Genomic DNA, 18,876 nt, shown 5'->3' with positions numbered 1-18,876 from the left:
CTGCAAACTTGGATGCTATACTACAGACTTAATAATAGTAATGTCTAATATCTAATTGAATAGACATGAACATCTTCTTTTTTCCTGAAGATTAAAGGTTTATTTTCTCAGTACCATACTTTTGTACTGATAAAAGAATATTTTTCAAAGCTAAGAAGAAATATTATCTCTTCTAGTGTTCTGCAAGTCATCATCCTCCTCCTCCCTATCAGATAAAAATAAGGAGAATCCTTTTTTCCCCTAACATAATGGTTTCCCCTTGATCTTCCTCCTAGTAAAAACTCCCTCACAAGCATATTAGTACATGCCTCCTTATCTTGTAACTGGACAGTAAGATTTATTAACAGGTAGGAAGTGACCTGAGGTCAGTAGTGATGAGCTGCTGCTTAAGGTACATGAGGTACACAGACATCCCTGTCACACCCACTCCCAAAATACCACTCCTGTACCTACTTCACATACTTACTCCATATGACATAAATAGCTAATAAGGAAAAAATCAGTTTTCTTTATTAAAAATGCAGAGGAAATGTAGTCCTTTACTGCTCAGTTGATACTATAAATATTGAAGAAATTGTTTTTCAAACCTTACTCAGGCTTTTACTGTTTATTTCTGTATTTGGGATTGCCAAAGGGCCTAAATGGCCCCTCTCTCCCCTCCCTAGACACAGACACACCACACCCCCTCTGAGCTCTGTTCTGGTGATTCATTCAAATGCTGGCTAATCGTGGTTATCTGGCTTCCAAGTGCTTGAAGCACTTTTGGCAGCAGGATGAAGTGACATCCGGGAACGTTTAATATGTTAAAAAGGCCAGTCAGCACAGATTAATGCAGTAAGTACATGCCTCAAGGAGAGCCTGTTTACATTCTTACAGTGTAACAAAAAAGCACTGAGGAGGACGTAGGAGTAAAAGTAAGATTTTCATACAAGCCTTACCTGAATCCTTTAAAAAAATGTGTGAAGGAAATGGCATAACACGACATTTTAAGCAAAATATCAAGTTAAAGTAATACCTGTCTGCAATGAAATCGGTAGTAAGGAAGTTTTAGGAAACCATTGTGCAAGGAAAAGACATTTACAGGGGTAGATAATTGACATCAATTTTAGCAAAATCGCACATCTACTCCTTTTTTCAGCTCCTTTCTCTCTCACAATGCATCTCAGTTCCTCACTCTAGTCTTGAATGATTTCAAAGAGGCTGTTTTAATGTTTCTCAAAAGAATGAGCAAACTATACATAAGATATTTTTGGAAAGTAAGAAACATTCAGTTTGTCTGCTAAAAGTCTAGGACAAAAAAGGATCCTTTTGCAGCAGTGTTGATCAATGACATCCTGATACTTAGCTGCAGAAGATCACAATTTATATTAATTTAGGTCTCATTTCCTCCTTATATATTTGATAATAGAGGGGGTTTTTTGCCAATATATTTGCATCCAAATCTAGAGACAATGTGAACGACCTGGAACCCTTCCACAGCCCCAGAATTTGCCAGACCATTCCCTTTACTTCAAGCATGTTTAGATCTTTGCATAAGTCAATGTAAACATTCAACCTCTATCATCCTGTGGCTTTAATTTGGATATAACTTGCTGTATTTTAAACCATTTATTACAGGAGACAATTAATAGAATTTCTAAATTCAGAGTGAAAGTCTCCAGAGGGTCTCTTCCTCCCTTCTTAATAACCCAGGGCTTGCAATAGATTGAAGGGAGTCAATCATTAACATTTGGGGTAGTCAAAAGGCATTAAGTATAAAAAGAACTTGCACCTCCAAAAAACCTCTCTCCTATTCCATATTCAACAGGCTGCATTTTATTCAACTTACATACAGAAACTGGTACTGTGGCTACTTACTGCTTTATCTTTGAGGCTTGGATAACTTCAATTGCAGAAGAAAAAACAATGGAGATCTTTGCAACAGCATCATGTGGTGCAGAAACAGGGGTTTAGATGCCATCTAAGAGACACTACAATTTCTCTAAAACTGTTGGATTTAAAAAGAATCCCAGCACAGCATATGTTTTGCATAAATAATATGGATCTTGAACCAAAACACCTTCCTTATGTAGCTTTCCAGCTATCCTCAGCAAATCAAAGGCTTAGACTTAATTTCTGCACTGACATATAGAGAGCATATGGTTTTCCCAAAGTAACTGTAGGTAGTTTAACATATTATGCCCTTTAGAAACTATAGAAGGTTAATAATGAATTAGAAGAATCTTAAAAATCCACCTGTACCACTGCCCTGGCCCTAGGACTGCTGTTTTGTGTCCATCTGATACACCAAAGTATCACTTTATAAACATGTTCCAATCAATGCATAGCTTTGCCAATATCTAATCTGAATCTCCCTTTAAGCCCAAATTCAATTTACAGAAGACAACAGTAGAAACAACTAAGCTTTCTAGATACTTTGAGTCCCTCTTTAGGTCTTTCAGCCTCGGTCTGCTTTGAGTGGTCTTTAAACCTTTTCCCAAAATTGCATATCAATACATGTTTATTTGATTCTTTTTTTTTTTTTTCTCCTCAGAGAGAGGCACTTCTCACAAGGATGGCAGGCAGATAATAGGTTTATAGGCAGATAATATCATTTGCAGTCTGGGATATAGGTTTTTTGGACCTTTCAGGATAATTAAAGGGGGATTTAAATCAAGAAAAGTGAAGTATTCCTATTCTAAAGCTAATCCGTAACTAGTTCCAGCCTGTAATTCAAGGGAGGCCTATGAACAAAGAGAAGCTGAATATAAACAGAGGAAAGTATGCTAATATTGACTTACTGTAAAGCAATAAAGTAAGGAAGTCAGCAAAGGCACTACTGGAAAAATCATCTTAAAAAAAAGAATGAGGAAAAAATATTAAAATATTAACATTTCAGAGGCCTTGTCAACACAGTGAGAAGAGGATTATGTTACAGGGATGCTGTTGCATTGTTTGTTATTTAGGAAAGCTTTTCTGCATCAGTAAACTACAAGATTAATTAAATTCTTTTGCACGACAATACCAGCCTCAGTACTTGGAATGCAAAAATGTATTTTGAAATGGCTAAGGATTCCTGTACTTCACAAAACCCATTAGCAGATGTCCACTGATAAAGTGGGATGTCATACAATCAAACAGTCAAAGAGAGTCTGTTCACTACCCTCTACACTGTGTGAGCAAACATTCCTGTGCTCTTTACAGACATGAACCAGTAACTCCACACAGCATTTTCCTCTGATAAGCAAATGCAGCAATTTTAGCCATTACAACCCTGGGAATCTCTGAACTTAATTCCATCACACAGAAGATACTGCAGCACATTTTCTTCCAAGAAATGAATACCACCAAAATTAGTTAATGAAAATTAATCACTGCCACTCAAGTACTAGGGGGAAAAACTTTTCAGCCTCAGGACACACAAACCACACATTCTTTTTGGAGTGGAGAGTGCAGGCAAGATTTGGCTATGAGCATGTGTAGAGGGGTAAACCTTCCCATTGTTTTTTTTGCCAAAAAACTGAACTAGTTCACTATAATCTAATACACTAATTAATTACTTGCAAAGGCATTTCTCTCTTTTCGTCACAAGATGCTACATACAGTTCTTCACCTTGACTGCACACATGGAGACATGGTCACTGAGCAAGAAGATGTGCTAAAACACTTAAAACTCTGTAGATCATGGCCAAAAGCTTGAAAAATACAATCTCCCAACAAGAAAGCAAATATGAAAAGTACATAAACAAAATTCTGTTTTCCTATCACCTTGTCATTAAAGTTCTCACATTACCTAGGCCACAAGTGGCTCAATTTATAAAAGCAGACTGGAATGTACTGCATTAGCTTAGTAACAGAAATGAGCCTTCTACAATGCAAAGTGTGAAGTCTTAGCTAACCAAGTTAAGTCAAAAGATGGACAAAAAAATAATTGATTTTTTCATGGCAACCCTGCTATAAAAGTTTCACAACAATCCCTGCCACAGTAATTGCACACAGGATGAACAGATACAATATGTATGAACTGGGGGAAAAAGCCATATTTTCAACCGATTTCCACAGGACACAACAGTTTTAGGCAACTTTTCAGAGTTCACACTTGTACCATGGAGCTGTAAAGGATTTTCAAGACATAGCTACATAAAATATTTAACCACCTACCAGCATTAACGATGGCATCAACCTCAAGCAGCGTAATGTCACCTCTATAGAGAGAAACTTTCTCACTCAGACTTTTCTTCCCTTGCAGATCTTCTTTAGCGTTTTCACCTGCAAACCAAGAAAGCAGAAAAACCAGGTTATAAGTGTGGGTCCGAGGTCATTATTTAGAAGCCCAGAACAGGCAGCAGTACGGTGACATTACTCCTGCCAGACTGCAGTATCTTTCGGTTTCACCTCGAGAGGGCAGCGGTAACCCACAGAGACACCAGCACTGCCCTAACATCACGCTGCTTGCTTGTTGCTTGTTTCCAAATCCAAGCTAGTAGGAAGCACTGAATCCTTACCCACATACCGTTTGGTTACAAAACTGTAGAAACATACATATTTTTGGAGTGAGATCCATCAAGTAATTTTATTTGGTAATCACAAGAGTGTAAATTGGAAAAACAAACTGAGGAATTAAGATTACCCTCCTAACCAGAGTAATAATTTCTCCAATCCAGAATTATACCAAATGAGCACAAAAATACACAAGCCCACCATTTGCCAACACCTCCAAAATTCAGAAGGACTTCTGAAGACACGTAGCCAGACAACAAGCCTGAAAAAAAAATCCACACAAATTTTAAACTTGGAGCTTTGTCACCTTAAATTGCTCAACTAGGAGGAGGCAGGTGGTGAAGACAACATACAGTAGCTCGCAACAGATTTGTTACTAAATACTGTTACCATAGGTCCCTTATTCCTGTAAACTCTTGAGATTTTGCATCAGCAAATCACTTCATTTATATCCAATTCACTCTATAGAACGGCTCAATTACCTCAAACCCTTGCACAAACATACCCAAAGCTTCACCAAGTTAGATATGCACATCACCAGAAATGACCTGGTTTTCAAAACAAGTAGAGTCTGTTGAAAAGCAAAAAGAGTCTTCAATATTTAGGGAGAAAGTAGAAGCAGCAGTCCAAACAAATTTGTTCTTCTAGTCTTACCCTCCATTTCCATCAACTCAAGATTACCAACTCGGACATGTCAGCCATTCCTTCCTGAGCAGCAGGGAGCACATCCCCAAGCTCCTGAGTCCTGTCCCACAGTGGCAAGACAAAGCAGCAGGCTGAGACAGCCACAAGCCCAGACCCTCTGGCCTGGCCTTGCTTTGACATTCCCAGCCTCTGGCTGCCAGGCAACAGCCTTGTGACATCGCAGCTGATGCCACCACCTTGCACTGAGCCCGTGGGTGCTGCTCAGCTCAGCTCGGGCTCAGGGCCAGAGATCGCAGCTCCAGGGACAGCTGTGCCATGCTCCGCCCGGGGCTCTCCCTGCTCCTGGGGCTCTGCGTGGCCTCGCTGCTCCCCAGCACGCCCAGGGCTCACAGCTGGCCCGCCAGGAGCACGGCCCGGCTGCCCGTGCCAGCCCGGGGCGCGCAGCAGCTGCGGGACACTGGCACGGGCAGTGCCAGCCTGTGGCCCGTGCACGGGCACTGCTGCACCTTAATTATTAAATAAGACAGCATTTATTTGTTTTAACTTTAGTCTTCCAAACAAGTTGATTGTTATTCTTATGAGAAAGTGAAGTCAATGACCACTAAATCATCTCTGCACACACAACCACAAAGGATGGAGTTGATCCTGGTACATCCTTTCCAAAATGTGGGGGTTTAGGCTATTACTGACAACACACAAAAGTAGCAACACTGCTGTAAGTCCTCCTCTTGTCTCCTCTGCCCCAGCCTCAGTAATACATTACAGCTGGAAATTTTCTCCAGAAACAGGTGAACATTCATGTCCCACCTACACTTTCTCCCCTCTAGATCCAGCCATCATCTTCTACTTCTCTGCCTATACAATCCAATTTCATTTACCTCTTCCTTGTACATGATCCTTGGGTCCTTTAGTCATGTTCAAAACATCCCAGAGTCCACAGAGCCACAGCTTGAAGTAGAATGAGGTTGATTACCTGAGCTCCTCACACCAAATAGAAAAAACAGGCAGTCCTAGCCTGTAGCTTTGTTACAACTCCTTCCAGATCTGTTGTAAGGAAAAGGGCCTTTACAGCTTACACAAGGGTAGAAAAATGCATTAGACTGAGTCTGCAAAACCCACACTTGACAAGAAAATGGGTAAAGTTCATCTGAACCAAGTGAATAAGGGACTGTCAGAACATCTCACTAGAGGGAGCCCCCACCCAGGACATAAACGTACTCAGCTGGTGCAATGGACAAGGATGGCACAAATACAGTATTGGCAAATCAGCCCTGAAACTCAATCACTGCTCAAATAGCCAGAGTTTTAAAGTCTAATCCATTTTAAAGTATATTAATTTTTTAAACAGGTCTCAAGCATCCAATTACAGAAATCCCTACAGCAATACCAAAGAGCTTACCACTAAAGGGAAGAGAAAAACCTACAGCTTGAAGAGTAGAGAAAGAGCAGAGAAAAAACTACATTTGCATTTTAAAACAAATGTTAATGAAAGAGTAGAGCACACACAAAGTAGTAAAAATAGGTACCAAGGCCCCATAGTATAAGGTGATACCTATGGCAAAGCAAAAGTCTCTTGGCACTCTATGAGCAAAGACCGATAAGATAAGAAATTAAAGAGAGAACAAGTGAGAAGGATTGATGGCAGCAAGGCTCACAGACTCACACTGTTATAAGAGAAGTTTGTTAAACAAGTAACATGACACATTTCAAGTTCATAAAAACAAGTAGCAGACTGGATTGCAAGTAAAAAAAGCTGAAAAGAGCTGAGTTCCATCATTTCTAGTCAGCTTTAGAATCCACAGCTGAAAGAAGTAAATTAATTCCAAGTTCAACAGAAATAAGTCTGCCCACTACCTCATCCCTGCTACAATAGCTACTAGTAGAGATGTATCCCCACAAGGAAGGCTTCTCCAAGAGAATCTGGAAACAGAACGTGAGCAAGGGACAAGAATCACATTATCCCCAGACAAGAGGCAGCCCTTCCACCCCTGGAAGAATCCTCAGCAAATACCTGACTGGGACACTAAACCACTTTTCTTGGGTTGCTGAAAACACAAAGGAGATGAGCAAGCTTTAGGAGTGCATCTGACCCTGGCAGAATGTGCAGCAGCAATTCTGCTACATACTCTGTGCTTTTTCCCTTCAGTGCCTATTTTTTTCTCTTCTTCAGGCATTGTTTCCACAAGTTTCCTGTACAAACTACAAATGGTGAACTATTAGCAATTACTAATCTCACGTCTAACACAATTTCCATTCCATTTGTTTCTGCATAGGCTTATGGAGCGTTAAAAAAGGCAGATTTTAAGACCTGTAATACTATGTGTCTGCTTCTACTCCTACTAAGCGTGGATGATTGTATAGGAAAGGCAATTGCTTATCTAAATCAAGATAAGCATTATTTCCATATGTTCCATCACCAGGGGAAAAGCACTCACAGATGCACTGTACTACTTCAAATTTGTAGTACAGATTGCTCTATCACTTCTTGGACTTAAACGAGATCAGAACCTGAGCACAAGGAAGAAACATCTGTTGCAGACAAATCACTTTCTACCAGCCAAAAATGCACACAACACGCATGTCAAAAGCACTTGATGATGAACACCAACACCTTCTCCCTGGCCGCAGCTCAGCCAATATGGTCTGCTTCAGCTAATTACCAAGTGGCATAATTGGATTAGCTGAGGAATACAGCTAAGTACCAAACTCCAGAGGCAACAGACACCATGAATCACAAAGTGGATGTGGTTGGGTGGCACCTCTAGTGATCAAGTCACCCAGAAGAAGTTGTCCAGGTTGAAGTCAAAGCATCTCCAAAGACAAAGATTCCACAACCTCTCCAAGTAACCCGTTCTAGTGTTCACCCACCATAACAGTATGAGTGTAGCTTTGTTTTTTAATGCTCAGAAAGAATTTCCTCTTTCAACTTGTGCCTACTACCTCTTGTCCAGTCACTGTGTACCACAGAGATGAGTCTGGAGAGATCTCTTTTACACCCTCCACTCTATGTTTATAAACACTGATCAGATCCCATCTCGGGTATCTCTTCTTCAGTTTAAACTTCAGCTCTCTCAGTCTCTCCACGCACAGGAGATGCTCCAACCCCCTTATCATGTTTTAATCATCTTTGTGATTCATCTGGTGCATGAACTACACTTCCCAGTTCTGCACCACCGACCAATCTCCTGAGGTCACACTTTGCCCCATCTTCCAGGTCAGGAGGTCATGCTATCTCCTATTCAAGGTTCTACAGGAGGCATGAAATATCCCCCATCTGAGGGGCTACGACTCACCCCTGAACAACTATCCCAAAAAGCCCCAAGCTCGCTCCCTCGGGCCAAGTTTAACATAGTGGCAGGGCTACCAGCAGCCCTCAAACAAGGTTTTAAGTGTGAGCTTTGACTTTTCAACCACATTTAAATGGGAGCCATTGAGGACATTTACACATCACAGACAGAAGGAGTGGCATACCAAGATAATTGATCAAAACAGCCAGTCCTTCTGAACAACCCACACAACACTCATGCAAAATGCAATTTTCTTGTGTTACAAGGTCTTGCATAGTCCTTAAACAACCTTTTTCTCAGTCTATCCCACACAGCTCTCTAAATCCCCAAAATAACAAAGCAGAGAGGCAAAAAAAAAAACCCCTTGAAGTCTGGGAGAGAAAGAAGTAGAAGGAAAGGAGGGAGTCTGCCTTTTTATGAAGTTTTTGTAAACCGAGAGAAGACTTGGTATGGAAAGCTAAAGTACCAAATAACAAAGCTTGAGAAAGGAGTAACAACAAACAAGGAGAACAGGAAGAGGAATACATTCCCAATTCTAATTTGTGATGCACCCTCATCTGCAGGGATATGCAATTGTCAATTCATAAATCAGAGTCTTCTCACTTCAGCAGCATGCACATTGACAGCAAAGACATAAGTAGGCTGAGACCCTTGGGTATTTGTGTGTTTACTTGGAGAGACAGCATCCAGCTGTTCTGGTTGCTATGCTTGCTGGAGATTTCATGATTTAGGGTCCATAGAAAAGGCTGCTGGTCCAGCTGTGACTCAGAAGGAGATGTGCTTTGTCTGTGTGAAGAAACCCTGCCTTGTTTGGTTGGTTTTACAACGCGGACCTTCAGAGGTATTCCAGACTTTGTAATGATATAGTGGAATAAAAATGCTGTTGGATACGGTATTTCACTAAGTTCTCACCCAAGCCTGATTATCAGTACCTCACTCCAAGTGATACCAAGAATTTCAATATAGATACTTCTCAGTGGTGGCAGCCTGAGTTGTACTGAAGTACAACTCAGCCAAAAGGTCAGCCAAGGTCACTTGGAGGCAACAACTACACTGCATTGCCTCAAACTCAATTCCTACTTTATAACCTTCCTCTGCTATAAAGAGCTCATAATTAACAATGGAAGTTCCAAAATGGAGACACAAACATATGACACTGCTTTAGATCACTGTTCATTGCCCCATGAGTACACTGATATTTGTCTACAAAACTAGAGGACTGCTTCACTAGATTCCTTCCAAGACAAAACAGATCCCTTCACTGCAAGAGCTGTGTTTTGGCAATATCACAGCATTCATGCAACTATTCCTGGTGTGTTCAAATTGACCCAGTACCACCTGGGGTAACTATGAGCCTTCATCCAAAACATACCACCAACAGTACAGCATTCCTCCACTCACTTTTATCAACTGTCTGGAAAAAAGTTACTTTTCATGACCAATCAGGTACTTAGTCCTCAGCAGCACCTGTTTTACTTACCAGAATGTGAGAACCCATTTAAATAGGTGAGCATATACAACATCATGGAGGATTAAAATAAGTTTATGGTGGGGAACCACAAATTCATTACTTTCATTCATTAACTTATTAAGCTGTCAGACAATTTGTTCTATATTTTCTGCTTTTTTAATTCTCTACACCATTGCTGAGCAACAACTTCTCTAGCTGAGTATTACAGACTTTTGTAGCACTTGAAGTAAAGCTTGGAAATAAAATGTTACTACCAGAAAACTACAAAACTTCTGCAAAACCATCAGCAAATATTTCAAGGCATTGTCATTCAAAAACCTCTCTGCCTGACACCTTGACAGCTTACCAGGTGGGAGTACGAACTTTAGCTTTCTAGTATCTGGACAGGTAGGTAAGGGTTGGGGTTTAGGATTTTTTCCTTTTGTTCTTTCTCTCAGGCAATTTTTGCCCATATGTTGCTAGGAGACAAAAATGACCGGGTACTTGAGAAAGACAAAATAAGCTGCCACGCTCAGGGGAGGGGTGCAGCTGGTTACTCTCTTTATTTGGGGGTTCCTGTGGGAAGGGCAGCGGTACCACAAGATTTGGGCTGGGGGAAGGGTTGAGTGCAGCTCCTAGCTTTCTCTTGTGTTCTTGGCATTAGGAAGGGAAACAGGCTGCAGTCACTGTGGGAAAAATTTGCTATCACTGCAGGGTTGTGTTTTTTGCCTTCTCCTACCATGAGCAGAGTTCTGCACATAAGAGCGGCCATTGCACCTTATTAACAGCTGACCTCAGTAAACAAAGGACACTTCATCATCTGCCCGGATGCCTCAGGGAAATCCTGGGATCTCTGAGCCTCTAAGGGAGCCTGTGGGCTGTGTTCAGGAGCCAGGCAGCCACTGCCCAGCCCCACTGTTCATCTGCCCCTGCTCTGGGTTTGTTGCAACTGCAGCCACGCACTCCCTTGCCTGCTGCGACACCCCAGCTGCAGAGTTTCTGACACATCTCCTTTACCATTTCAGCATTTTGCTCGTCCCTGCCGTTCCAGCTTGCTGTTTCCAAGTTTCTTGCTACAGCTCATTTCGCTATCAGGAGGGGCTGCCCTGGGAGTTTGTAAAGGAAGCCATTCTTCCATCTCTTTCGCCGGCCCGCCCGCCATTGCCGCGTGAGGGGGACGCGGCCGAGCTCGCGCCGCAGCGCCCCCTGCAGGCGCAGGGGAATCAGCGCACCCGCCCTGCCCAGCCGGGAGCCAGCAGCGCCCCTGCTGGCCGTGAGCGGAACTGCAGCCACGGGGAAAGCGCCGCGGCCGAGAGAGGCCGGGCTGCGTTTGTGCTGCTGCCTGGGGCTGCTGCTGCTGCTGTTGGGCTTTTTTGCCTTGTTATCCATATATACACTAGTAAAGAACTGTTATTCCTTTTCCCATACATTTTCATGATAAGGTAATTTCAGTTATAATGATTCAGAGGGAAAGTGCGTGAAAGCCCCATAATTTCAAAGTTATAATAATTCGGAGGGAAGGAGGTCATATTCTCCATTCCAAAGGAACTTCCCACTTTCCCTGGCAGACACCCGTCTTTGGGTGGCAGACACACAAATGACAACAGTAAGTTCTTATGCAGGTGCAAAAGGTTATGTTTTCTACACAGAGATACTAGGCTTGGGGGTAGCTCTTATCTGGCAGCATTTCCTTTTTCCTACCCCTGAGATACCTGATTTAATTTGCTACAGTGAAGAACAGTGGAGGTTCAACCCGAACAGCAAGGGACAGAGGGAACTTCCAAGACAACTCTACCACTACTCATTTGTGTTGCAAGTCATGCTTGCTTCATTCAAGGACTAAAAAATGGAAGCAGTTACAAATTCAGTAGCAGTCAGCAGAAAGATCTAGCTCTATCTTCTACCTAGAAATGAAAGACACACCAAATCTCAAAGTCTTTAGGTCAATATATGAATGCCTGTGTACATCACCTCTTCTCCTGGATTTAGTTATTTGCAGTACACTTACAATCCTTCCCCTATAAGAACACTGGTGAGAACGCAGATAGATGGGAAAAAACAGAAAGGAACCCTACTTTTTCTTTAAATGTGACTGACCCATACTCTCAGTGACAGCTACATGAAGTCTGGGGTTTGCTTTCAGCAGATGTAGATTCATTAGGAAATCCCACCAAAGGACAGCACTGCAACACACAATACCTTGGTAGGGGAGGAGTAGAGTGCCTTACACAGAAAAGGTTGCATTGAGCACACAGGAATAAATCCAGTGCAGGCTGAACTTCAACTACAAGTCATGCCTGTGCAGCAAATGGAAAACACAGAACTTGGAGCACCTTTACAGTCTAACCAGCCATATCAAGAGACCATCAAAAAGCCCATAATTGCCTAAACAAGCCTTTGTGAAAAAGCAAAGGGCAGGATAACATAGGGAGATGTTTTAAAGAAAGACAGAAGGTGCAACCAGTTTCTTCATATCTACACTTTCTTCATACCTATTCTGCATTAGGATGCAAAAAACTGCGTCTTTTGGACAGGAGCCTTTGGGTAAACTCTAGAGAAGTCTTTTCTAACACAACATTTGACGACCAACTCCCAGGGATGCTATTAGTGCAAAGGTGCTTGCAGAGAACTACTTCTACTCTCAGAAATAAATGTATTGGCTACATGAGGACAAGGCTTCATTTGCCAACACGTGCATTCTGTAGCATCCCATCCCGAAAAAAACAACAGAAAATGTTGGTGAAGACCCTTGTGACACATTTCTGCAACATGCAAGAGCCTGCAAGTCTCAGGACCATCCCTGTGCACAAACATTATGCTTCTCCCTCACACTGTACACTGAAATAGCAAATACTTCTCAATATCATTTCAATGGTTTTTAAAGCTGTGCGAAATCCAGATTTAACATCTTTCTACTGGATTGTTAAGCCTTCTCTCCAGCACAGAAGAGCATTTTCTGGGCATTAGAAAAAATAAACAGCACTTCCTACAGGGATGAGAAATTTCCTCTCAACTTGTTTTCCAAATACACATCAGCTAGATGTCCTCACCTGGAGAAATCACTTCTCTGTATCACTTCACAGAGTAACTACTACCATTTAATGGTTGCACTCAATGAACTTAGAGGTCTTTTGCAACCTTAACAATCCTATGATTCTACAGTACAATTATTCAGACCCTCGCTGGCTTGTTAAGAGACATTTCTTCATGTTGAGCATGTAGAAATGAATCAAAAAAGGGAATCTGAATAAAAAAGGGAATACTGAATCAAAAAATGGAAGCCAGGTTGTTATTTCCAGTGACTGGGTTTTTAACATGTGTAATCAAGTGTTCAACTGTGCACGAAGCAAATACAGCTAGACAGGAAAGTTACATGATCCAAACAGAGCTTGGTGAGCTTAAACTGCACCAGTGATTCCCCAACACCACCAAGGGAGTTAAAGCAGTATCATTACTTCCTTTGAGCATGAGGTTAGTTTTCCATCTTGTTGCAAGCCACCCACACCCAGAGTTGGGTGGCCTACCCTATGTCATCACTAATTATGAAGAGCCAGCCAGCAAATCCTAGTTGAGGCAGTAGTTCAGCACCTTCATAAATACCTGTCAAATCTAAGCTACATCAAATTAAACCAAGCCACACCAGTCTCCACCTGTCTAATCAAAAGAGGGATCCATCTTCTGCAGAAGGACATCAGCTTTTTCCACCCGCATTTGAAAGTATCTTTAAGTCACATAGTCAGGCAACTGATCCATGTGAACGAGCCATGACAAGGGTACAATTTAACAGCTTGGTTTTGGCCTCAACCTAATCATAGGCACATGGCTTCTAATCAGGCTGGCACACTGGCTCACATCTGTCTGCAAAAGATGTGAGGACATATGCCACAATCCATCACAAATAACAGATTAGGACACTAGCCAAGCTACCATGCTGAGAAAAGCTAGATGACTTACTGAAATTGTCTTTGTAGAGCAATACATTAATCTGGGGGTTTGATCCTGCAATCCCCCACACTCAAAAGAAGCTCACCCTTTATATATAAAAAGAAGAATGGAAAAAAATAATAAAGAAAAGACAGAACCTGTTACTTTTTAAAATACGTTAAATTATCTTACTCAAGTCAGCCACCAATATATTTCAAGCCGAAACCTACAATTGTTCTCAGCAGTTTCTGAGGAACAGCACATCCCAACTTAAAGCATAACTGCTGCTAAAGCCATCCTCCCTCACACTCAGAACGAGCCTGCCAGCTGACAGCACACTGCATCATCTTGACTTCCCAACTCTACTAAGTACTTCCTTAGGGACCTCTGTACAAAACTTCAGTGCAGTGACATTCAGCAGCTAAAAAAAAGGATTGTTTCTTGTATTGCACAGGACAGAAGCTTGAAAGTTATTAATCTGGTCAAGATTCATGTCACCATTAAACGTAATTAAACATTTAAACTATTTTTTTCTGGCAAAGAGGTACCTAACTTCCCTTTGTATCTCCACCTACTATCCCTCTCTAAAACCCATCAAGAGCTTGCAGAGCCTCAATAAGGACACCAATTTATCAACTTATTGTTGAGAGTAGCATCCTTTCCTACAGTTAACTTCTGCCCCTCAAGGAGCTGTCTGACACTGCAGATAAGAGAGCTTTCTCAGCTGCATGCAGAAGAGCCACAAAATAATAATTTTATCCAGCACATGTATAAGCTTAATGCTGTATGGAAGTTACCTTGTTAAAAAAGTCACAGAGCAGCAGCTTAAAGAGAAGTCATCATCTTAATTACATCAAAGACAAGCAATTTACTTTCTTAGAGAGAGGATTAGCTACACTGGATTTTGTGTTCTTAATCTATGTAAACAGACCTGAACTTTTTAATAATCATCATCTCATACTTGCTGAAAGCAAGAAACTTTTTTGTTCTTCCCAAAAACACTTCAATGCAAACTGTAAAACAAGCGTCATCGCTTTGGCAGCTAATCCATCCTATAAAGGTTACTCACATGAAGCTCACCAGAGAATTACAAGGTCACCCGAATACATCTTCAGTCTTTTTGCTTACTGCAGTTTCCCTCCATCCCTTACACTAAACACACTGATTTAGCTACTTACATCAGGGATATCACTAACTAGAGATTATTTACCTCGAGGAACAAATGAGCACACACACACAGATGATTGCTCAGTTTATGCTCAAGTAAACTTGCACCTGAAGAGTGTAGTGGTTTAGATTTACCAATCTGAGTTTCCCGGCTAATGCTCCAATTAATGCAGTGCATCTAGCGCTGGCCAAACGCCAGTGCACCCACTGGAATTACTTACACATTTTCTGCTGCAAGGTAAGGATTAGGAGGACAGCAAAGAAGGCTCAAAACTTTAAAGGGCATGAAGAAAATTTCATTAACAGAAGCAAAAGGAAAGAAATAGTAAGAATTCAGAATAAACATTCAGATCACTTCTCCTCCCTCCAACTTTTTTTTTTTTCTACTGACAACATAAAGAGACAAATTTGTTACTTTCAGTCAGTTTACCACTTAAAAAATAATCTTACTTCAGTTCACTTAGAGGAACTTAGAGTCTCTCCTGCCATGCCATGGAGACTTTTCCACAAGAAACAGCTTTCTTGTGCTTTTAATTATCACAGATAGCAGCTGCCCAGAAATCTGCAATCGTGAAGTCCCTCCCATGGTTTGGCAGTCTTCCCACAACTACCACCATGGGTGATCTCAGCTTACTGGGGTGCAATTTTAAGGATGAGCTGTTCTAGTACAGAAACAAAAGTTCTCTTATCTGCGGGAACTGAGGTTTTCTTCTTCTATCCCTGGGGCAAGGTTTCTCATCTCTCTCTCTTCAAGCTCCTCATTAGATCACAGCTACTTCAACATCTGCTTGCTTCAACACTGGTGCTTCTGCTCACAGCTATGGCTAGAATGCTACATCCCCCCAAAGCATTCAGTGAAAAAAAAACTCTGATGTATCAGTTGTATCTTCACCATAGCCTTACAAGAGAATTTCAGCCCAAGACTAAGCATCTCCTCATTCTCCTCCTGGCCCGGCCCAGCCAGCATCCAGTTACCTGTTCAAAGGCCAGAAGCCAGAGTTTTTCCTGGGGCATGTTTGTCTTTAAATGTGATTTCACAGAGGTATATTCAGCCCTCTTAAGTGGTTTAACAGGGTGTCAATATTTAAAACTAGCCAGTTGATTGGTTGTCAGGTCCAAAGGAACCTGCCAAGGTCCTTACAGGGAATCACTTCCGTAGCTCATGGATTTTTGTCCTTAACTAAAAACCAAGCTATGTGAAACCACGACAAAGGGTTATTCCCATCTCTGTACTGTGCAAGTCTATCTTTGGAAATCAATAGCCAAAGTATGCATTGGGAAAGCCAGAAGGGTGTGTGGGGTCACCAGATCACACAGTCAGATTTGCAGCACTCTGCAGCTTTATATCTGTTCAGGACACATCCTGAAAGGGCAGCCGAGAGCCTGAGCAAAGCAGAGCACACAGAGCTCTGGTTACACCCTCCTGCCCTGGCAGCCTTGGGTATCTGCCACAGCCAAACAAATACCAGCTCAGCCTTAAAGTTACTCCTCATTATGCCATGGGCACACAGACTCCTGGACACCTTCAGCACAGACTAAGAAGCTGCAAACATGGTTTGCCCTTCTTACCCCTCTAATTCCTTTGCTGCTTCCTTAATATGCATAGAACATGGACAGAGAGCAGAACACATTTTCAGCCATGTCCACAAAAAGCATGTTAATTTCACAAGTATTCAAAATACTTAATTACCATAATCCTCACACAATTCACAGAAACCACAGTTGTTAGTTTTTTCATGGTGCTCCCCCAGCTATTATACACAGCAATTAATAAGCAGTGCTCTCCATGTGCATCAAAGAGACATGATTTTCTAACCTTAAACACATCAGCCTTGAAGAGACCTTGTGATAAGATGTTTAGCATGAGTAACAGTGGTATGGCAATATATGAAAAGTAAGGACAAAACGGAATACAGCACGAGTTCAGGTGAAGCTGGAATTCACATTCAGGGCCACAGGTAATAGAGGAGACCCTGAATAGTGGCACACAAAGTTATTGCTGTTTTCTGTGCGTACTCAGCAGAAAAACTGCTGCGCTCTGAACTTTCTCAAACCAAGCGTTTCAGTAGCAAAAGCTTTTTTTTTTTTTTCTTTGAGTGAGATAGCAAAAATTACACGAAGCTGTCTCAATTTACTTTCATCCTTGCCACTCAGTTAAGAATCTGTTATAAAGACAGTTGTTACAGTCATTGTAAGGAAAAAAAAATCACAATGAAAGCTAATGGACTTGGATTTTTGGTGGGAGAATGGTCTTGAAACACACAGATTTCACACAGCTCTTACCAACTGACCTTGTGATTGTCAAACTGGTCTAACAATCTCAATGTTCTAGTTGAACATAATTTATTTTTCTGTATAAATGACTGATAATATTGAATGGTTTAGAGAGATGCCATTTCTTACTTGTAGATGTCTGGCTGAATTTCACTGCAGCTTAGTAGTGGTGTCACTTTCCAAAGTCTGTTTAATACTCATCACCTTGTTTCCTAGATCCTGCAGCACAGATATTCATATCAAGCACGGCTGCGTGGAGATACTGGAGAGTTACTCGTGTTAGTTACCCATCTCAAGAAATGCTGATCAGAGCTCAGTGTTACTACACATTTTCTTTTCACCAGGAGCATTTGGACTGGCTCATCTACATGCTTTGTCTCTGTAATCTTGTGTCAACCCACTGTGAATATTTTAAAAGCTACACACTGACAGTACAACAATGCTTTTATTAAATCCAAACCTTATGATTATACATAAAACCCTCAGTGTTGGATTAATTTCAATAGTTTGAGCCGTATCATTTTCTTTAAAAATAGCAGATTAAAAAGATTCAGAGACTGCCAAAGCATCTAAACATATTTCAAGACTTGTATAAAAGGACTGCAGACCTTTTGTGTCATTTAACCTTAAATAAAAATAAACTCAGTTATCTTGTCCTTCCATTTTCACTTCATCACATGAAAAGCAGTTCTTACCACTAGCAAAGATCTTTAAACCACCACCTGAATTTGCTGTTTTCTTGGCATCACTGTCATACCAATGAATTCCAGGGGCTGTGAGAGTCAGCAGGACTATCAGCTGCATGGAGTTAAACAATATCACTTATTCCATTTTCTGAATCACCCAATTAATACAACAAAATGTTTTTCTACCAGTGACACACAACTCAATGACAACAAAATTCCCAAGACCCTAATTTTTAAAAAAGCTTTCCAAAAAAGTTTTCAGAAGTCATTTCTCAAATTCACTACTGCAAAGTAAAGATACCTTCGGGAATTACCCAACAAAAAGTTAATATATGTATTTAACTTCAAAATACACTCTAGTTGTTAGTCTACATGGTGGCATTTAATTCACTGGGCAACATGAGCTGCAGTTGCTGTACAAGATGAGTGCCTAACCAAGTGGTATATAAATAGCATTGAAACACAGGGATATAAATTCCAGAACTTCATAAAACAAGTTCATTATTCACATGTTGTCAGGAAGACACTCTGTTTCAAAGTACATGAGAAAACAGATGAGATGTATGTGCTTTTGAGCTATCTGAAGGATAACAAGTGGGAAGAACGATACCTTACAGTGTATTCACATTATCCAGCCCGCTATGGCAACCTCATTCTTTGTTTCCAAAGTGGGCAACTCCACATTTCCTTAATAAACAGTTAAACCAGAGAAAGCTTATATTTGCAGGACCACTTCAAGAACAAAAGTTTTGTCTTCCTACCATCCCCTCAGTGACAAATTACCCTCTTTAATGTCACAACTGTCCCTTTTCCTTCCACTGCTGCAACACTCGATCTCTGAGATCCACTTGTGCAGCCTGGCAAGCAGCACACCAAAAATCAGGGGTGTTGACAGCACAGCCCTTCTGGATACGAACATACCCACATCAGATTGCTTCCCTTAGCACAGAAAAGTGGGCACCAA

The 18,876-nt window shown here is 41.3% G+C and overlaps 1 protein-coding gene across 4 annotated transcripts in view; it reads right to left on the bottom strand.

Annotated features, from left to right (window-relative positions):
* MACROD2 (mono-ADP ribosylhydrolase 2) overlaps nt 1-18,876 on the bottom strand; it is an 842,730-nt gene that overhangs the window by 816,253 nt on the left and 7,601 nt on the right. For all 4 annotated transcript variants that reach the window (XM_041474169.1, XM_041474167.1, XM_041474166.1 and 1 more), the window contains exon 3: nt 4,141-4,248. In XM_041474169.1, coding sequence (XP_041330103.1) covers nt 4,141-4,248 — 108 coding nt within the window. The remainder of the gene's footprint in view (nt 1-4,140; nt 4,249-18,876) is intronic.

Source organism: Pyrgilauda ruficollis, unplaced genomic scaffold (assembly GCF_017590135.1).
Source record: "Pyrgilauda ruficollis isolate IOZ18807 unplaced genomic scaffold, ASM1759013v1 scaffold31, whole genome shotgun sequence".
NCBI lineage: Eukaryota > Metazoa > Chordata > Aves > Passeriformes > Passeridae > Pyrgilauda > Pyrgilauda ruficollis.
The sequence above is the reverse complement of the archived record's forward strand: the minus strand, read 5'-3'. Positions and strand labels throughout refer to the sequence as shown.